Raw genomic sequence first — 14,237 nt, 5'->3', positions numbered from 1 at the left:
CAGTGGGAAAGAGAAACAGTGATGCCTCTGCTCTAAGGAGCGGACAGGCACTGAGCAAGGATGTCGGACAGAAAGCAGCAGCTGGGCCACCCATGGGTCCCTCCTGGCTTCTCTAGGGCATGAGCTTGGGCTCAGTGGGGCCACACAGAGTTCAGGAAGCCAAGAGGAGGAACTGGCCAAATAGCCTCTGCAGCAGCCTAGGGCCCTCAGCTGCAGTCCCTCCCCAGAAGAATGCTGCACTACAGGGGGCCCAGGGCCTTCCCCCTCCTCCCAGCCAAGCAGGGACAAACAGGCAGCCCCCCAATTTCCTGGGGGGCCAGAGGACTGGGAAGCACTTTACTTAAACATCAGCCCTAGATTACAAATAGATCAGGAGCCTAGAAGGAGAAAGCATCAGTGGTCCAAAGATTTAGCATCGACTCACTGGGCAGTCTAATCAGTGTTGACTCTGTGTCTTGTGGGTCCCACAGGCCTGGAGGGAGAACGTGCATGGTATAAACAGCAGGGGTTTTCCAACTCCAGGAAGCTTTGGATTATCTGGAGGTCTAGTGGGTCAGAGACAGAGTCTGGGAATTTGCATTCTGTGATTGGTTGGTTTATGTGCTTGTTTGTTTTAAATAGAGGCAGAGAAAGTAAAAGTGACCACACACTATAGATTCTTACAGCGCAGGCTCAAACCTAGGTCACATATAGGGTAGAGCAATACACTATCCAAGTGAGTTATGTTGCCAACCCCTATGCTATTTTTTAATGTGTCTGTGGCACCAGAGAATAGCTTTGCATGTGTGCAAATGTCCAAGCAGTCTCTGCATCCCAACTTTTTACTGTATATACTCAGAGGGAGAGCAGCGAGAGAGAGAGAAAGAGAGAGAGAGAGAGGAGAGATACCACAGCACTACTCCCCCATCCAGGGAGCTCCCTTGGTGCCATTCACAGAACTTCTGGGCTCACCCCCAGAACCTCCAGTTAGGTGTGTATTCTACTCACTGAACTACTTCCCAGCCCCTAAAGTTTGCACTTCTAGTAAGTCACTGAGTGCTCTTGGTCTGGGGACCTTTGCTTCCTTTCTTTTTCTTTTTTTTCTTTTTTCTTTTTTGTTTTTTGTCTCCTGGGTTATGGGGCAGGAAGGCTTGGTGCCAGCACTACGAATCCACTACTTCTGGCAGCTTTCTTTTCCATTTTATTACACAGGACAGAGAGAAATTGAAAGGGGAGGGGAAGATAGAGAAGGAGAGAGACAGACAGACAGACAGAGAAAGAGAGACAGAGAGAGAGAGACCTTCAGACCTGCTTCACCACTTGTGAAGTGATCTGCAGGTGGGAACCAGGGGCTCGAACAGGGATCCTTGTGCTGGTCCTTGCTTTGTACTATGTGCGTTTAACTTAGTGCACCACCACCTGGGGCCCCACCCCTTTCTTTTCTCTCTCTTTTTTTTAACCATGACTTATCTCTGCGCCTCTCTGCCTGTACCACTCCATGACTGTTCTTTTTTCTTTCCTGTACACAGTTAATGAGAGACAGTGACAGAGAGGATAGAGAGAGAAACAAGTGCAGCACACTCTCTACCTCCAGCCCCCAGCTTCCTTTTATCCTGATTTCCTTTCCAGTCTCTGTTGCCAGGGCCCACTGTTGACACTCAGTCTGCTTCCTTGTTACTAGAGGTCCTAGAGTTTGCAGATGTCCACAGTTCTGTCACCACCCTTTTCAAAAGCATTAGGCAGCTGTTTTCACCACCTTCTATTAAACTAAGATCCATCTGTCTACAGCAGACATGCAAGCTTCTCAGTTGTTGCTGTGAAGGTCTATGTTGCCTTTTCTAGCTTGGGGGTCCCTCTCAGACTCAGGCTGAGGTGATAGTCAGACTCAGCCAGAGTGATGATGTGCTACACGGGCAAATGCCACATCCCACCAAGTCGCAAGGTCAATGCTCACTGTGAATTTATGATGTCCAGCAAGATAATGTCCAGGTCCATCTGGTTGGCTAAGCTGATGGTTCTCTCAGCTTCTCTGAATGCCCCACCAGGTGGCCAGCTGGCTCTGTGTCTCAGTGGGCTGGGCCGCCCATAGACCACCAGCTGCTCTGCCAGGGCAAGAAGAAGATGGCACAGAGGCAGGCCCCTGGGTGAAGGGAGTTGCATGTATGAGGCCTCTGTGCTGGCCAGGGGACATCTAGAATGCATTTCAGCTAGTCTGTCAACAGCTTTAGGGATGGAAGCTTTACCCCAAGAATACAGGGAGACTTGTGTGTCTCCCTTGCCACCTCTCAGTCTCTGGAAGCAGAGGGGCCTGGGTGTTGGAGTACCTTTGCATTCTCCTCAGGTGACTCCTTGACTGAAAAGCAGGCTGGCCTAGAAGCACTGCTCTTCATGACCTGCTGCTCACAGACCAGGAAATGGAAGCTCAGAGAGGCTAAATCACTTGCCCAGAGTCACACAACTGAAAGCCATGGAGCCAGAATCCTTGGTCTGACAAAGTGGAAGCCTTCTCACCTGTTGCCCACCCCATCTCAGGGGGCTGCCCCATCCTGCCTAACTAAGGAAGAGGACACATTTGTTCCCCTGCCAACACTTTTCACTGGTGTTTAAGGAAAGGGGGGTTGTCCAGAAGGCAGAAAATATAGCTGGAGGTCTCCTTTGCTTCCCCCATATGCCCCCTTTTTCTGTCTTCCCAATGATACCCCACAATCCCTTCCCCTGCTTCCCCCCTCAAGGAATGGAGCTCAGGGTGCTCTCCCAACTTGGGTACCATTTCCCAGGGCCCTCTGCTGTCCCCCCCCCAAGCGTCACACACCCTCTGAGCACTGCCCTCCCTGGGGCAGAGTCCTGGGTTCACACCATTGTTCTGGGATGACAGACTCAGTCTGGTTAGTGAGACAACTGAACCCCACTCCCCACTATGTGACCTTGTGGCCTTGGCAAGCCTCTCTGTGTTTCTTCATCTGCAAACTAAACTCTTGATTGAAAATATTTGCACACTCTGCAGGCTGTTGGAAGGATCGATGTGGTCAGGTAGATGACAGGACTGTGTAAATGAGGGGTGCAGGGAGGTGGGGGCAAATGTTGACTTTCCTGATAGTGTGTCACCAGAGCTGGGCCTGCCACCATCCCAGCTCTATCACCACTGCCACCTGGCCCATTTTATGCTACCTGGGCCCACTTCCTACCTTCCTAGGCCTCAATTTCCCCATGTAGAATAGACTAGACCTACTCACTGGAATGGTCCCAAAGACACCTGACATGTAGGTGGGAGAGCCTTTGGGAGAAGGAGGTACTCCACTGTCACTCCACTGTCACCCCACTGTCACCACACTGTCAGCTGTCTCCTGGGGGTACCCGCACCTGCTCTCCAGGTTGGCCTCTCTGAGCTCTGCTTTGTGTCAAAAGCCTTGTTTTTTGTTTGTTTGTTTGCTTATCTGTTTGTTTTTTATTATTATCTTTGCTTATGTATTGGATGGAGACAGGCAAAAATAAAGAGGGAAAGGAAAGATAAAGAGGGAGTGAGAGACAGAGAAACACCTGCAGCACTGCTTCACCACTCACAAAGCTCTCTCCCTGAAGGTGTGGATGAGGGGCTTGAACACAGATCCTTGTACACTGTATCATGTGTGCTCAACCAGGTGTACCACCACCAACCCCTGTCAAAAGCCTTTGTCCACAGTGCAGTAACTGGCAGAAGTATGGGAATGAGGCACAAGGGATGCAGAGAAACAGAGGGCAGGGGAGGAGGGAGTGAAGTATGTGGTGGGTTTGCTAGCGTGGGCAGAGGAGGTTCAGAAGTCCATTTCCATCCTGACACCTGAGCCCCTGCCGTTTTTTTTTCTCTCTCTCCTGTTTTGCCAGCTCCTGAGCACCCACAAGTTTGAGGAAGACCTGGCATGGCAGGAGGGCATGCACACTTCATTCAGAGTAGCAGACCCCTTTCTCTGTCCCCTGACAGCTGTCCCGACCATTGGCAATACAGTGGACAGAGGGGGAAACTGAGGTTCAGTAGGGGAAGCTTTTCCCAAGTCACATAGCCCTGCAGCCACAACACCCAGACTGACCAGATGTCCTGGTTTGCCCAAACCAAGTGGGTCCTTGGAACACCCGGGGCTTCCAGAGCTGACCAGGGATGGCCCAGCTCTTCATGCACCTCGAGGAGTCCGTGCCAAGGTCAGGGGACACAAGCGAGAGACTCATGTGCGACTTTTCAGATTTCCCAGTAGCCAGAGTTAATCAGGAAAAGGAAATGGTGACATTGATTTCAATAGTAACTTATTGACCCCAAAGTCCAAAATAGTCTCTTTTATTTCATCATAGAATCCACAAGAAAATGTTAGATGTTGCACTTTTTTGTGTGTGTGCTAACTTTTAAGAGTCTTTGTGTGTTGGGGCCAGCAGATAACTCTAGCACCACATAACATGGAAGCACCATCGGCCCTGCTATGCTATCTCTGGTCTCTCTCTTTTCTGTCTCTCCTTTTCTGAATATACATGTAGAATTTTTTTTAAAAAGAGCATGCATTTTACCAAGTAAATCAATCATAGGCTTCCCAGGTAACTTAGAACTTCAGATAACCAATAAATGTTTATCATAATTATACACCAAGTGTTATGTGGAATACACTTACACTAGAAATGTTCTTTTTTTAAAATTTCTTTAAGTGTATCTTTATTTATTGGATAGAGACAGCCAGAAATTGAGAGGGAAGGGGGTGATAGAGACAGAGAGACACCTGCAGCCCTGCTTCACTGTGGGGCAAGTTCTGGAAGGCCTGCCCTGTCTACATGTCCACCACTCTGTTGGCCCCCAGAGAGGTGTCGTAGAGGAGGAAGAGAACAGGCCGTGGTGGGGGCAGGTGCGCAGAGTGACCACTCTGGACACTACGGTAGGGGCAGTGTGTTTATTGAAGAAAAAGGCAGAGTTTATATGGGGTAAAAAGAAGCCAGGTGCTGGGGCAGGGTACCAGGGCAACAAGCTGAACAGGGACAAAAGTTTGACAGCAAGAACCAATCAGATATTTTAGACTCTAGCTTCCTTCTAACAACTCCAGCTCTTGACTTCCCCTTACCCGGGGCATGGAACTTAAGAATGAGGCTGTTTGGGTCTGTCCACATTCCACTGAGCAAATCAGGTTTATCCAGACCAGGTAGAGGGGAAATGGTTGCAGCAGCCTCTGGGTCTAACAAGATGGAGGTCAGGGAGGAGCGGGGATTATTATAGGTGAATGCCTTCTGTCCTCACGGAGAGGTATCTGGGGTTCCAACCAGGCTCAACCTGCCATATCCCCACACTTCGAAGCTTTCCCCCTGCAGGTGGGGACCGGGGGCTCAAACCCGGGTCCTTGTGCTTTGTAACATGTGCGCTCAACCAGGTGCACCACCACCCGGCCCCTGGAAGTGTTCTTGTTTATCAGAACTTCACAGGGGTGGGAGGTATTATTTGCACACCTGCAGCCCTACTTTCAGCACATCTGAGTCCTGAGGCTCACCTTTCAGGTGCTTAACAACCACTTGAACTCGATGTCAAGAAGGGGACAGGGCACCTCTGGAGGAATAGCAGCGCCCAGTGGGGTCAGAGAGCTGGTTCCCCCTGAGTCAACCTGCAGAGACCCATCTTGCCCTTTCCCTTCTGTATCCACTCTAATCTTTACCCCATTGTGCTTGTGGCATTGTCTTTGTCTTAGCTGGGCTTTCTGGAAGCAACTCAACACATTCGATTCCCGATAATCTCCTGACAGGTAAACAGGCTGTAGGGAAGAAAGTCCACGTCGCACCCACGATTCTCTATGTCAGCACATTTTTTAAATCCAGAAAAGGGGTCAAGGCCAGTGGAGGTGGTGAGACAAGTCCTGGAGGAAGGATAGTTGGACCTAGGATGGGGTCCTAGAAACTTACCTCTCTCCCTCCAGCCTCAGTCTCACCCCTGCAAGGGCTGAAACACTACAGGTGGAAGTCTCTGAGCTGAGTGTTTCTCTCTGCCTTAGTTTCCGCCTCCTCAACAAGAAGTCACTGACTAGGGCCCTGGCTGGCATCTGGAGAATGGGGCAGTTGGCACCCACGTCTGCAGACCCCAGGTTCTGCAAGGCTCATTCCTGCTGGGTGACACTCAGGGTGTCACAGCATTATCAGTGACAATCGCACAGCTAGGACAGAGGCTCTGGATGCTTGGCCACCTGCCCCAGGTCACCCATGGCACCTGTAGCCACACTACAAGCTGACCAGTGAGCTGAGGCCTGGACAATAGGCCTCCCACTGTCCCCAGAAGGACAGAGCGCTTGATGGGGGCAGTGCCAAGCCCCAGCTCACCTACCACCCACACACATTCAACCCAGCCTGAACCAGTCAGTAACTAGGGGGGACCCAGGGTCACCCTCCTCACCTCAGCTGTTCATGCTGCACCCCATCTCTCAGCAATCAGTCCCTGCCACTAGCTCTCCCTGTGCAGCACCTGCTCACTCTCTCCCCTCCCACCCCGCCCTCTGCATCCTCACAGAGCATCTTTCACAGGGTGAGTCCTGAGCTGTGCATGTTCCAGGCAGGATGCTGATGCTGCCCTCCCGCCCACTCGGGGCGCCACCTAGACACGAAACCCAAGGAGACCAAAGCCATGCACAGGTTGCTGCCACGCTACCTGTTGAAAATGCAGAAGCCACACCTGAATCCCAGGCTAAACAAAACAGCTAAGCCTTAACCCCCAAACAGCGCCCACATCTTGTTTTACTTCTTTTTACATCAGGTTCTAACAGAGCTCCCAGAGCACAGCTTCAGAACCTGCCTCTGTCTGAGATGTTAACTTTCTGCCTATCCCTGATTTCTAGTCTGTATTTTTATTCTTTTAAAAACCCCCACCCAAGTTGATTTTCTTAGTTGCTGATTACTTGTTTAAAGGTTATATTTTACACATCATGTGAGAGCCTCCCTTGCCGTCCACAGATCCTCAGCCTGGGGCAGGGCTGGCCGGGACATCCTATCCAGGAAAGGGGTGGGTGACAATATTACCAGTCGTGACAAAGAGCCTGAGCTGCATGACACCTCTCCCTCCAGTGTCTGCTCAGTTACTGTGCCTTCCAAACATAAATAAAGCAGACATACGTGCTCTTTCCCACCCACATGGAGCCCAAAAAAGAGAAGGAAAAAACCAGTGAGTAAAGTACACATGTACTACTTGTGTGAGGCCCTGGGTGTGAGCCCTGGCACCACACAGGAGCACTGTGGATGACCCCAGGCATGACCCGTGGATAATGGAGCAATGCTGTCTGTGCTCTCTTCTCTCCTTCCCTGTTCTCTCTTTTCTTTTTCTTTTAATTTTTATTTATAAAAATGAAACAATGGGGAGTCGGGCTGTAGCTCAGCGGGTTAAGTGCAGGTGGCGCAAAGCACAAGGACCGGCATAAGGATCCCGGTTCGAACCCCGGCTCCCCACCTGCAGGGGCGTCACTTCACAGGCAGTGAAGCAGATCTGCAGGTGTCTATCTTTCTCTCCTCCTCTCTGTCTTCCCCTCCTCTCTCCATTTCTCTCTGTCCTATCCAACAATGACAACAACAATAATAACTACAACAATAGAACAACAAGGGCAACAAAAGGGAATAAATAAATAAAATAAATATTTTTTAAAAAATGAAACAATGACAAAAAACCAAAGGATAAGAGGGTACAACTCCACACAGTTCCCACCACCAGATCTCCATATACCATCCCCTCCCCTGATAGCTTTCCTATTCTTTAACCCGATGGGAGTATGGACCCAAGATCATTGTGGGATGCAGAAGGTGGAAGGTCTGGCTTCTGTAATTGCTTCCCCGCTGAACATGGGCATTGACAGATCGATCCATACTCCCAGCCTGCCTCTCTCTTTCCCTAGTGGGGGAGGGCTCTGGGGAAGTGGAGCTTCAAGCTGTGCCACATTTTTAGAGAAAGAAAATTTATGGGGTGGGGTGATCAACAAAACATGCAGCATGTGATGCTCCTTGCTAAGGAGAATACAGAAGAAATCAGAGAAAACCCACACCAGGCCCTCTGTTTCAGAAGGGGCACCTCAGGTAATGCTCTAGATCCCCACAGCTATCCCGGGGGGGTTGGAGTGGGGGAAGAGTCTTCTACTTGGCTCCATTTTTCAGATGAGATAACTGAGGTGGTTGTCTCACGAATGGCCTAGCTGGTCTGTGCCAGAGGGCATTCTACTGGCGGAGCTGGGAGGAGTGGAGAAGCTGGATACACCAAACAAAACCATGAGGAGTGTGGCAAGGGGAGCCTTTTTTAGCTAGCAGGGCACCTGGAGTGTTGGTACCACTCCACTTCCTGAGGGACAAAAACCAGCTTGACTTTTTCAGGGTTCCCTGGGTCCTAAGTGCATGTAGCCCCAGGTCTGGGTGGTCAGCCTGGCCCCAGAGGGGGGCCCTTTAAGGCTAGCCCTGGTGCTGGCAGTGTGACTTCCCTCTCCATCCTCCCCTCCCCCCTGGGAGTGTTCAAGTTCATTCATTGAGGCCCTGCTGACTCACGCTTATGAAAGTGATTTTCCTGGCCCCGCCTGTTGCCCGCCTCCTCCCAGCCCCTGAAATACCCTGGCTTCCCCAGCCCGCTCACAACCTCTGGAATCCCTACCGGGTACCAGGGCATCCATTCAAAGGCACCGGGGTCCTCCTCATGCCTGGCCAGGCCAGGCTCACCAACTCCCTCCACCCCTGCTCATCAGGTGAGTGGCCTGAGTCCGGCAAAAGGAAATGGGGGAGGAGAGGGTGACACTTCCTGGGAAGAGATGGCCAGTAGGGCCCTGAGGCCAGACAGGGATCTCCAGGTGGTCCTAAGCAGAGACCTCTAATGACACTTGCCCCTCCTTCCCCAGGTGACCTCTGCCCCTTCCTAGCCATGCCCATCCCCAGGTGCCTGGCACCCTCAGCTTGACAAAAATTGCTCTGATGACTACAGACACCCCACCCACGTGACTGACTCCGTTGGAGGAGAGGGAGGTGTGGCCTGTCTGGGCAGGCTGCCAGGTGACCTGAGGCTGCTGGGCTCTGAGGCCAGGCTGGAGGCTTCCCACAGGGGTCTCTGCCTCTCCTGCCCTGGGCAAGGTGGGTGGGGGTGACCTCAGGCACTTTGCTTCTCTCAAAAGGCATGAAGGTATTGAGAATAGGGGGTGTGACCTCAAAGGAACACGGACTGGAGGGCTTGTGTGTTTGCACGCAGGGAGGGGGGTGATTCATGGAGCTGAGGGTCACCTGATGACTAATAAAGGGGGACCTCCTCACTGTCACCCTGCCGTTGCCTCAGCCTCACGTGACTGTCTTAGCACTGTTTTCATGCTGCCCCTTCAAAGGGCTCCGCAGTTCCCTGACAGGCATCCAGGATCTTGCTAGGTCTGAGGCACAGTCTCTGGCATTCTTAGGTGACTGGGACAGGACACTTCCTCCCTCTCTCCCAGCTATGAGCAACTGGAAAAGAGAGCCCTTGGGGTGGGGGTGGGAAGAGTGTGGGTGCTGTCAAAGTCCAAGGAGCAAAGGTTGCCAGAGGCACAGGTCGGGGCAGGCACAGCTGACCCACTTTTGTTCAGTTTGGAGCTTCCGCATCCCAAAAGATTGAAACCGCAGAGAGAGCACTTGGAGGGGCAGCAGTTCCCACCTTTCTTGTGTGTATTTGTCAACTCTTTTCACTCTATAGTGGCCATTTTCAACCTGAGGGACCCAAAGAGTTCAGTGCTCGCTTTGGCAGCACATATACCAAACAAAGAGTTCATGTTTAAAAAAAAAAAAACAACTGACCAGGGACTGGATGGTGGCACATTCTGTTGAGTGCTCATGTTACAGTGTACAAGGATCCTGGTTCAAGCCCCTGCTCCCCACCTGCAAGGGGGCCACTTCACAAGCGGTGAAACAAGTTTTCAGGTGTCTCTCTTTCTTCCTCCCTATCTCCTTCTTCCACTTCAATTTCAAATAAATAAATAAATAAAATCCTGGAAAAAACTGACCATGCCAACTCCACAAAACTAGCGATCTTAGAGCACCAGGGACTGGCATACTCTCAAGTCCTCTATGGTAAGCTGTCAGTCTCTGTCCTTTGGAGCTTTGGGACAAGTATCCTGTGACACAGAAAATAACCTCTGGCACTGTCTCTGGGTGGTGATCTCATACTTATGGTATTTGGAGGCTTCTGGGAGTGAGCACTGGATGCTGAGTCCAAAAGCCCTGACAGAAAGCTGTATCCCTGCTGGTTCAGTGATAAGTGGCCCATTTGGAACCTCTGTCTGTGAACCCGGCTCCAGTGGGTATTTCCCCCGCTGGCCAGTGTGTGGGTTCAGAGGGGCCAAGAGGTGTGAGGCTGCTCTGGGACACTCATTCCCAGCAACAACGGGGTGTCTAGGTGGTTTCAGCTGACAGGACCAAACTCCGTCTTCACCACCTGTGACCATGAAGGCATGTCCCACCTGCCCTGGGCCCCAGTCTTTTCCTCTGTAAAGTAGATTGTTGGGGGGACAGAAGAATCTAACAGGGCGTATCTGGCAGGGACCCCGTGACATGCTTGTGGCTATGAATCTGGGGACAGTGATGATAGGAGCAGGACTGAGGTGGTTGGAAGGTACCAAGAAAAAAAAAATTCTGAGAGCTGGAGCCCCCAGGCTGCCAGCTGGAGCCCCCAGGCTGCCAGCCATACCCCATACCCAGATGGCAGCTGAGGAACCATCCTCTTCAGTCCAGCTGCACTTACATCCTGACCAGGAAATGCTTCTGGCAGGAGCTTACCCTCTGAGCTCCCCCACCACACACACACACACACACACACACACACACACACACACACACACACAAACCTGCCAGGCATAGGTGGACAGCTCAGCCCTCAGTGAGGTCCTGAGGACTCAGAGCACCATAGGTGTAGCTCCTGGCAAATCAAAGTGCTGTGAGAAGGTTCCCATCATCCTTGTTCTTGTGGGGACAACAGCCCAGTCCTCTCACTAGTCTGTCTGAGTGACCACCCATGTCCACCCCTCAAGGTCACTTGTGTCCACTCTGCATGCAGCAGAGGTGGTGCTAGGCCTCACCCATCAGCCTATGTAAGGTTTTCAGAAACTAAATGAGCTTGCTGCCCACTTGTCCTAGTCAGAGAATTCACACAGAAATCCAGCCCTGGTGCTTTCCCCTGTGAGCTAGGACCTTGTGGAAGACTCTGGTCTCACTGGGGACACACATGGTGCCAAAAGATGTCCCAGCTAGCCCTGGGCTTCCAAGTTGGCTGTGTGGAGTGCCACACAGCCTCTCCAAGCTCCTATTTGCACACCTGTCCTGTTAGTGTGGGAGAAAAGATCAGTCCAGTGTCCTGCTCAGTGGTGCTGATGACCCTCAGGACGTCAGGGCTGCACGTGAGGGAAGCTGGCTGGGTTAGGGTTTGGAAGCTGGGACTAGACTGTCTTCCCCAGGCACAGCCCTGAGAACCCCCTGAGGTTCCCATGAGCGAGTCAGACCAGTGACCAGCAGGGGGCGTAGGTGCTCCAGAGATGGGTTGGTCATCGGCTTGCCCAAGTTCTAGAAGCGCCCTGGCTTTTGCACACAGGTGCTGCCCCCACACAACCTCACTGTGTGTCCCCCATCTCATGAGGGATGAGGACTATTATTCCCACTGGGCAGGCGGGGGAACTTGAGTCCCAGGAAGGGGCAGAAACAGGCCCAAGGTCAGCAACCAGGAAGCACTTTGCAGAGACAGACAGCAGCTCCAAAGTCCACTGGGCTGCACCAGGACCCTAATAGGCAGGTGAACAGTAGGCTCCGGGTATGCAGCTGCCCATAGTGGGGGGTGGGGTGAGAGCCTGCCTGCAGCTTAGTTGGGAACCTGGCCTGGCCAGGCCAGGAACAGCAAGTATGAGCAGGGGGAGGAGCATTCCCAGAGCTTAGGACTCCTGTTGGGAACTTGGGGTGGGAGAGGAGGGCTTGCTGCAGCTGGAAAGTGACCCCCCACTCAGACCTTTGCTCACCTCTGCCTCCAGGCTGGCTGCCAGTCTCCAGCTCCCTGCCAGCCTCAGCCATGAACCACTGGAAGAAGGACCACCTGGGTGCCTGCAGCTCAGAACCCCTCCCGGTAGTCATCATTGGTGAGTGACAGGGAGGCAGATCTGGGCCCCAGACCTGGCCTTTCTTTACTTTTGTCTTTCTCTACTGTTGTCTCTCAGACTGGCCCTGACTTCCTAGCAGCTCAGCAACCTGGAAACCATCCTGCACAGTCCTTCCAAGATCTCTCCAGGCCCGATGAAGGGGGGATGGGTCTCCCAGAGGAGGCCAGCACACAGGGTGGTGGTGAAGGTGTCCCATCCTCAGTCTGCAGAAGTGGAGAGGATGCTGCCTCGCTAAGCACAGCACACACACCCCAGTCAGACCCCATGAAATGGCTGTTTTGTACACTGAGGACAGTAGAACCCCAGTAATTGTATATAGTTCCTGTTAATGTATTTTGGCATATGAATAATGTTCTCAATAGCAGGAGATAATAAAAGCAGGGAAAGATCAGATCAGAAATGATGTCACCAGCTTAATTATCCAAGAAGATAAAGCATAGATTAGTGGAATGAGGATTCATTCTAATGTAGGGGCAGGTGCCCCATGGGGGCTTTGTACCCCTCCTGGGTGTCATGGCCCCCAAAGCACACAACCATCTGCAAGTCATGTTTCATACAGTTGTCTCACCCACAGGGCTGAGCTCTGGGAGGACTGTACTAGTTTTTTGTCATCCCAGGATCTAGGTTGTGCTGTGTGACCACAGGCAAGTTCCTTAATTTCTCTGTGCTCCCTTGAGTAACAAAGGAGGGAAGAAATAGCACGTCTCTCACTGAAATCCTATTTAAGTTTTAATTTATCTTTTGTTTTTTTAATATGTATTTATTCCCTTTTGTTGCCCTTGTTTTATTGTTGTAGTTATTGTTATTGATGTCCTCATTGTTGGATAGGACAGAGAGAAATGTTGTAGTTATTGTTATTGATGTCCTCATTGTTGGATAGGACAGAGAGAAATGGAGAGAGGAGGGAAAGACAAAGAGGGGGAGAGAAAGACAGACACCTGCAGACCTGCTTCACTGCTTGTGAAGCGACCCCCCTGCAGATGGAGAGCTGAGGGCTGGAACCGGGATCCGTACACTGGTCCCTGCACTTTTTGCCACCTGCACTTAACCCGCTGCGCTACCACCTGACTCCCTTTTTATTTTTTTAATTTTTTAAATGTTTTTAATATTTATTTTCCCTTTTGTTGTCCTTGTTGTTTTTCATTGTTGTTGTAGTTACTGTTGTTGTTATTGATGTCGTTGTTGTTGGATAGGACAGAGAGAAATGGAGAGAGGAGGGAAAGACAGAGAGGGGGAGAGAAAGATAGACACCTGCAGACCTGCTTCACCGCCTGTGAAGCTACTCTTCTACAGGTGGGGAGCCGGGTTTTGAACCATGATCCTTCCACCACCGGTCCTTGTGCTTTGCACCACCTGCACTTAACCTGCTGCTCTACCACCTGACTCCCCCTTATTTTTTATTTTTATGAGTCATATCTTGGCCAAAGTCCTAGGGTGGGGTGGTCCTGTGTGCCACAAAGCCCTATGCTCTCTAACCCCTGCCCTCTCTCCCCAGGTAATGGCCCCTCGGGCATCTGCCTGTCCTATCTGCTCTCCGGCTACACCCCCTACCTGAAGCCAGACACAGTCCACCCGCACCCCCTGCTGCAGAGAAAGCTGGCAGAGGCCCCAGGAGTCTCCCTCTTGGACCAGGTAGGACAGTCCTTCCTCCAGAGCTGGGGCTACTGAGAGGGGACACCTCCAGGGACATGCAGGCTTTCCCAGGACAAAGACAGTGTGCTTCTGTTAGACCCTAGAGCTACTGCAGAATGTGGGAGGTCACATAGCAACCACAAAACAACAACAACAACAACAAAATGAACTTTCTTTGTTTTTCTTTCTTCCTTCCTTCCTTTCCCCATTCATTTAGAGAGAGAGAGAGAGAGCGCCAGAACATCACTGGCAGATTGTGTAATGGAATCACACCTGGGGCCCATGCCTGCAAGTCCTCTGTTCTCCCACTGAGTCCACCTCAGGACTGTTTTTTAGGACCTGCTAAAGCTGTTATCAGTCTGTCTCACTTCCCCCTCAACCAGCACCCCCAAGCCCACCGTCAGCAGCCTGCAGTCCTGGCTAGAGCTGTGCTCCCACTGTCAGAGGCAGGGTGCTGTTATAGGTTCTCCAGGACAGCCCGATCCCAAAGAAGGGCCTGAACCAAATGTCAGCCAGACCTAA

General features: G+C 51.6%; 1 protein-coding gene across 2 annotated transcripts in view; it reads left to right on the top strand.

Annotated features, from left to right (window-relative positions):
* OSGIN1 (oxidative stress induced growth inhibitor 1) overlaps positions 1-14,237 on the top strand; it is a 42,293-nt gene that overhangs the window by 24,207 nt on the left and 3,849 nt on the right. The window contains exons 1-3 of one of the 2 annotated variants that reach the window (XM_007528359.3): positions 8,551-8,675; positions 11,958-12,062; positions 13,579-13,715. In XM_007528359.3, coding sequence (XP_007528421.2) covers positions 8,627-8,675; positions 11,958-12,062; positions 13,579-13,715 — 291 coding nt within the window. In that variant the 5' untranslated portion in view covers positions 8,551-8,626. Of the gene's footprint in view, positions 1-8,550; positions 8,676-11,957; positions 12,063-13,578; positions 13,716-14,237 lie in introns of those variants that run through there. The other variant, XM_060185108.1, reaches the window with a different exon arrangement.

Source organism: Erinaceus europaeus, chromosome 2 (assembly GCF_950295315.1).
Source record: "Erinaceus europaeus chromosome 2, mEriEur2.1, whole genome shotgun sequence".
Lineage (NCBI taxonomy): Eukaryota > Metazoa > Chordata > Mammalia > Eulipotyphla > Erinaceidae > Erinaceus > Erinaceus europaeus.
This window is presented reverse-complemented; position numbering and strand designations above follow the sequence as displayed.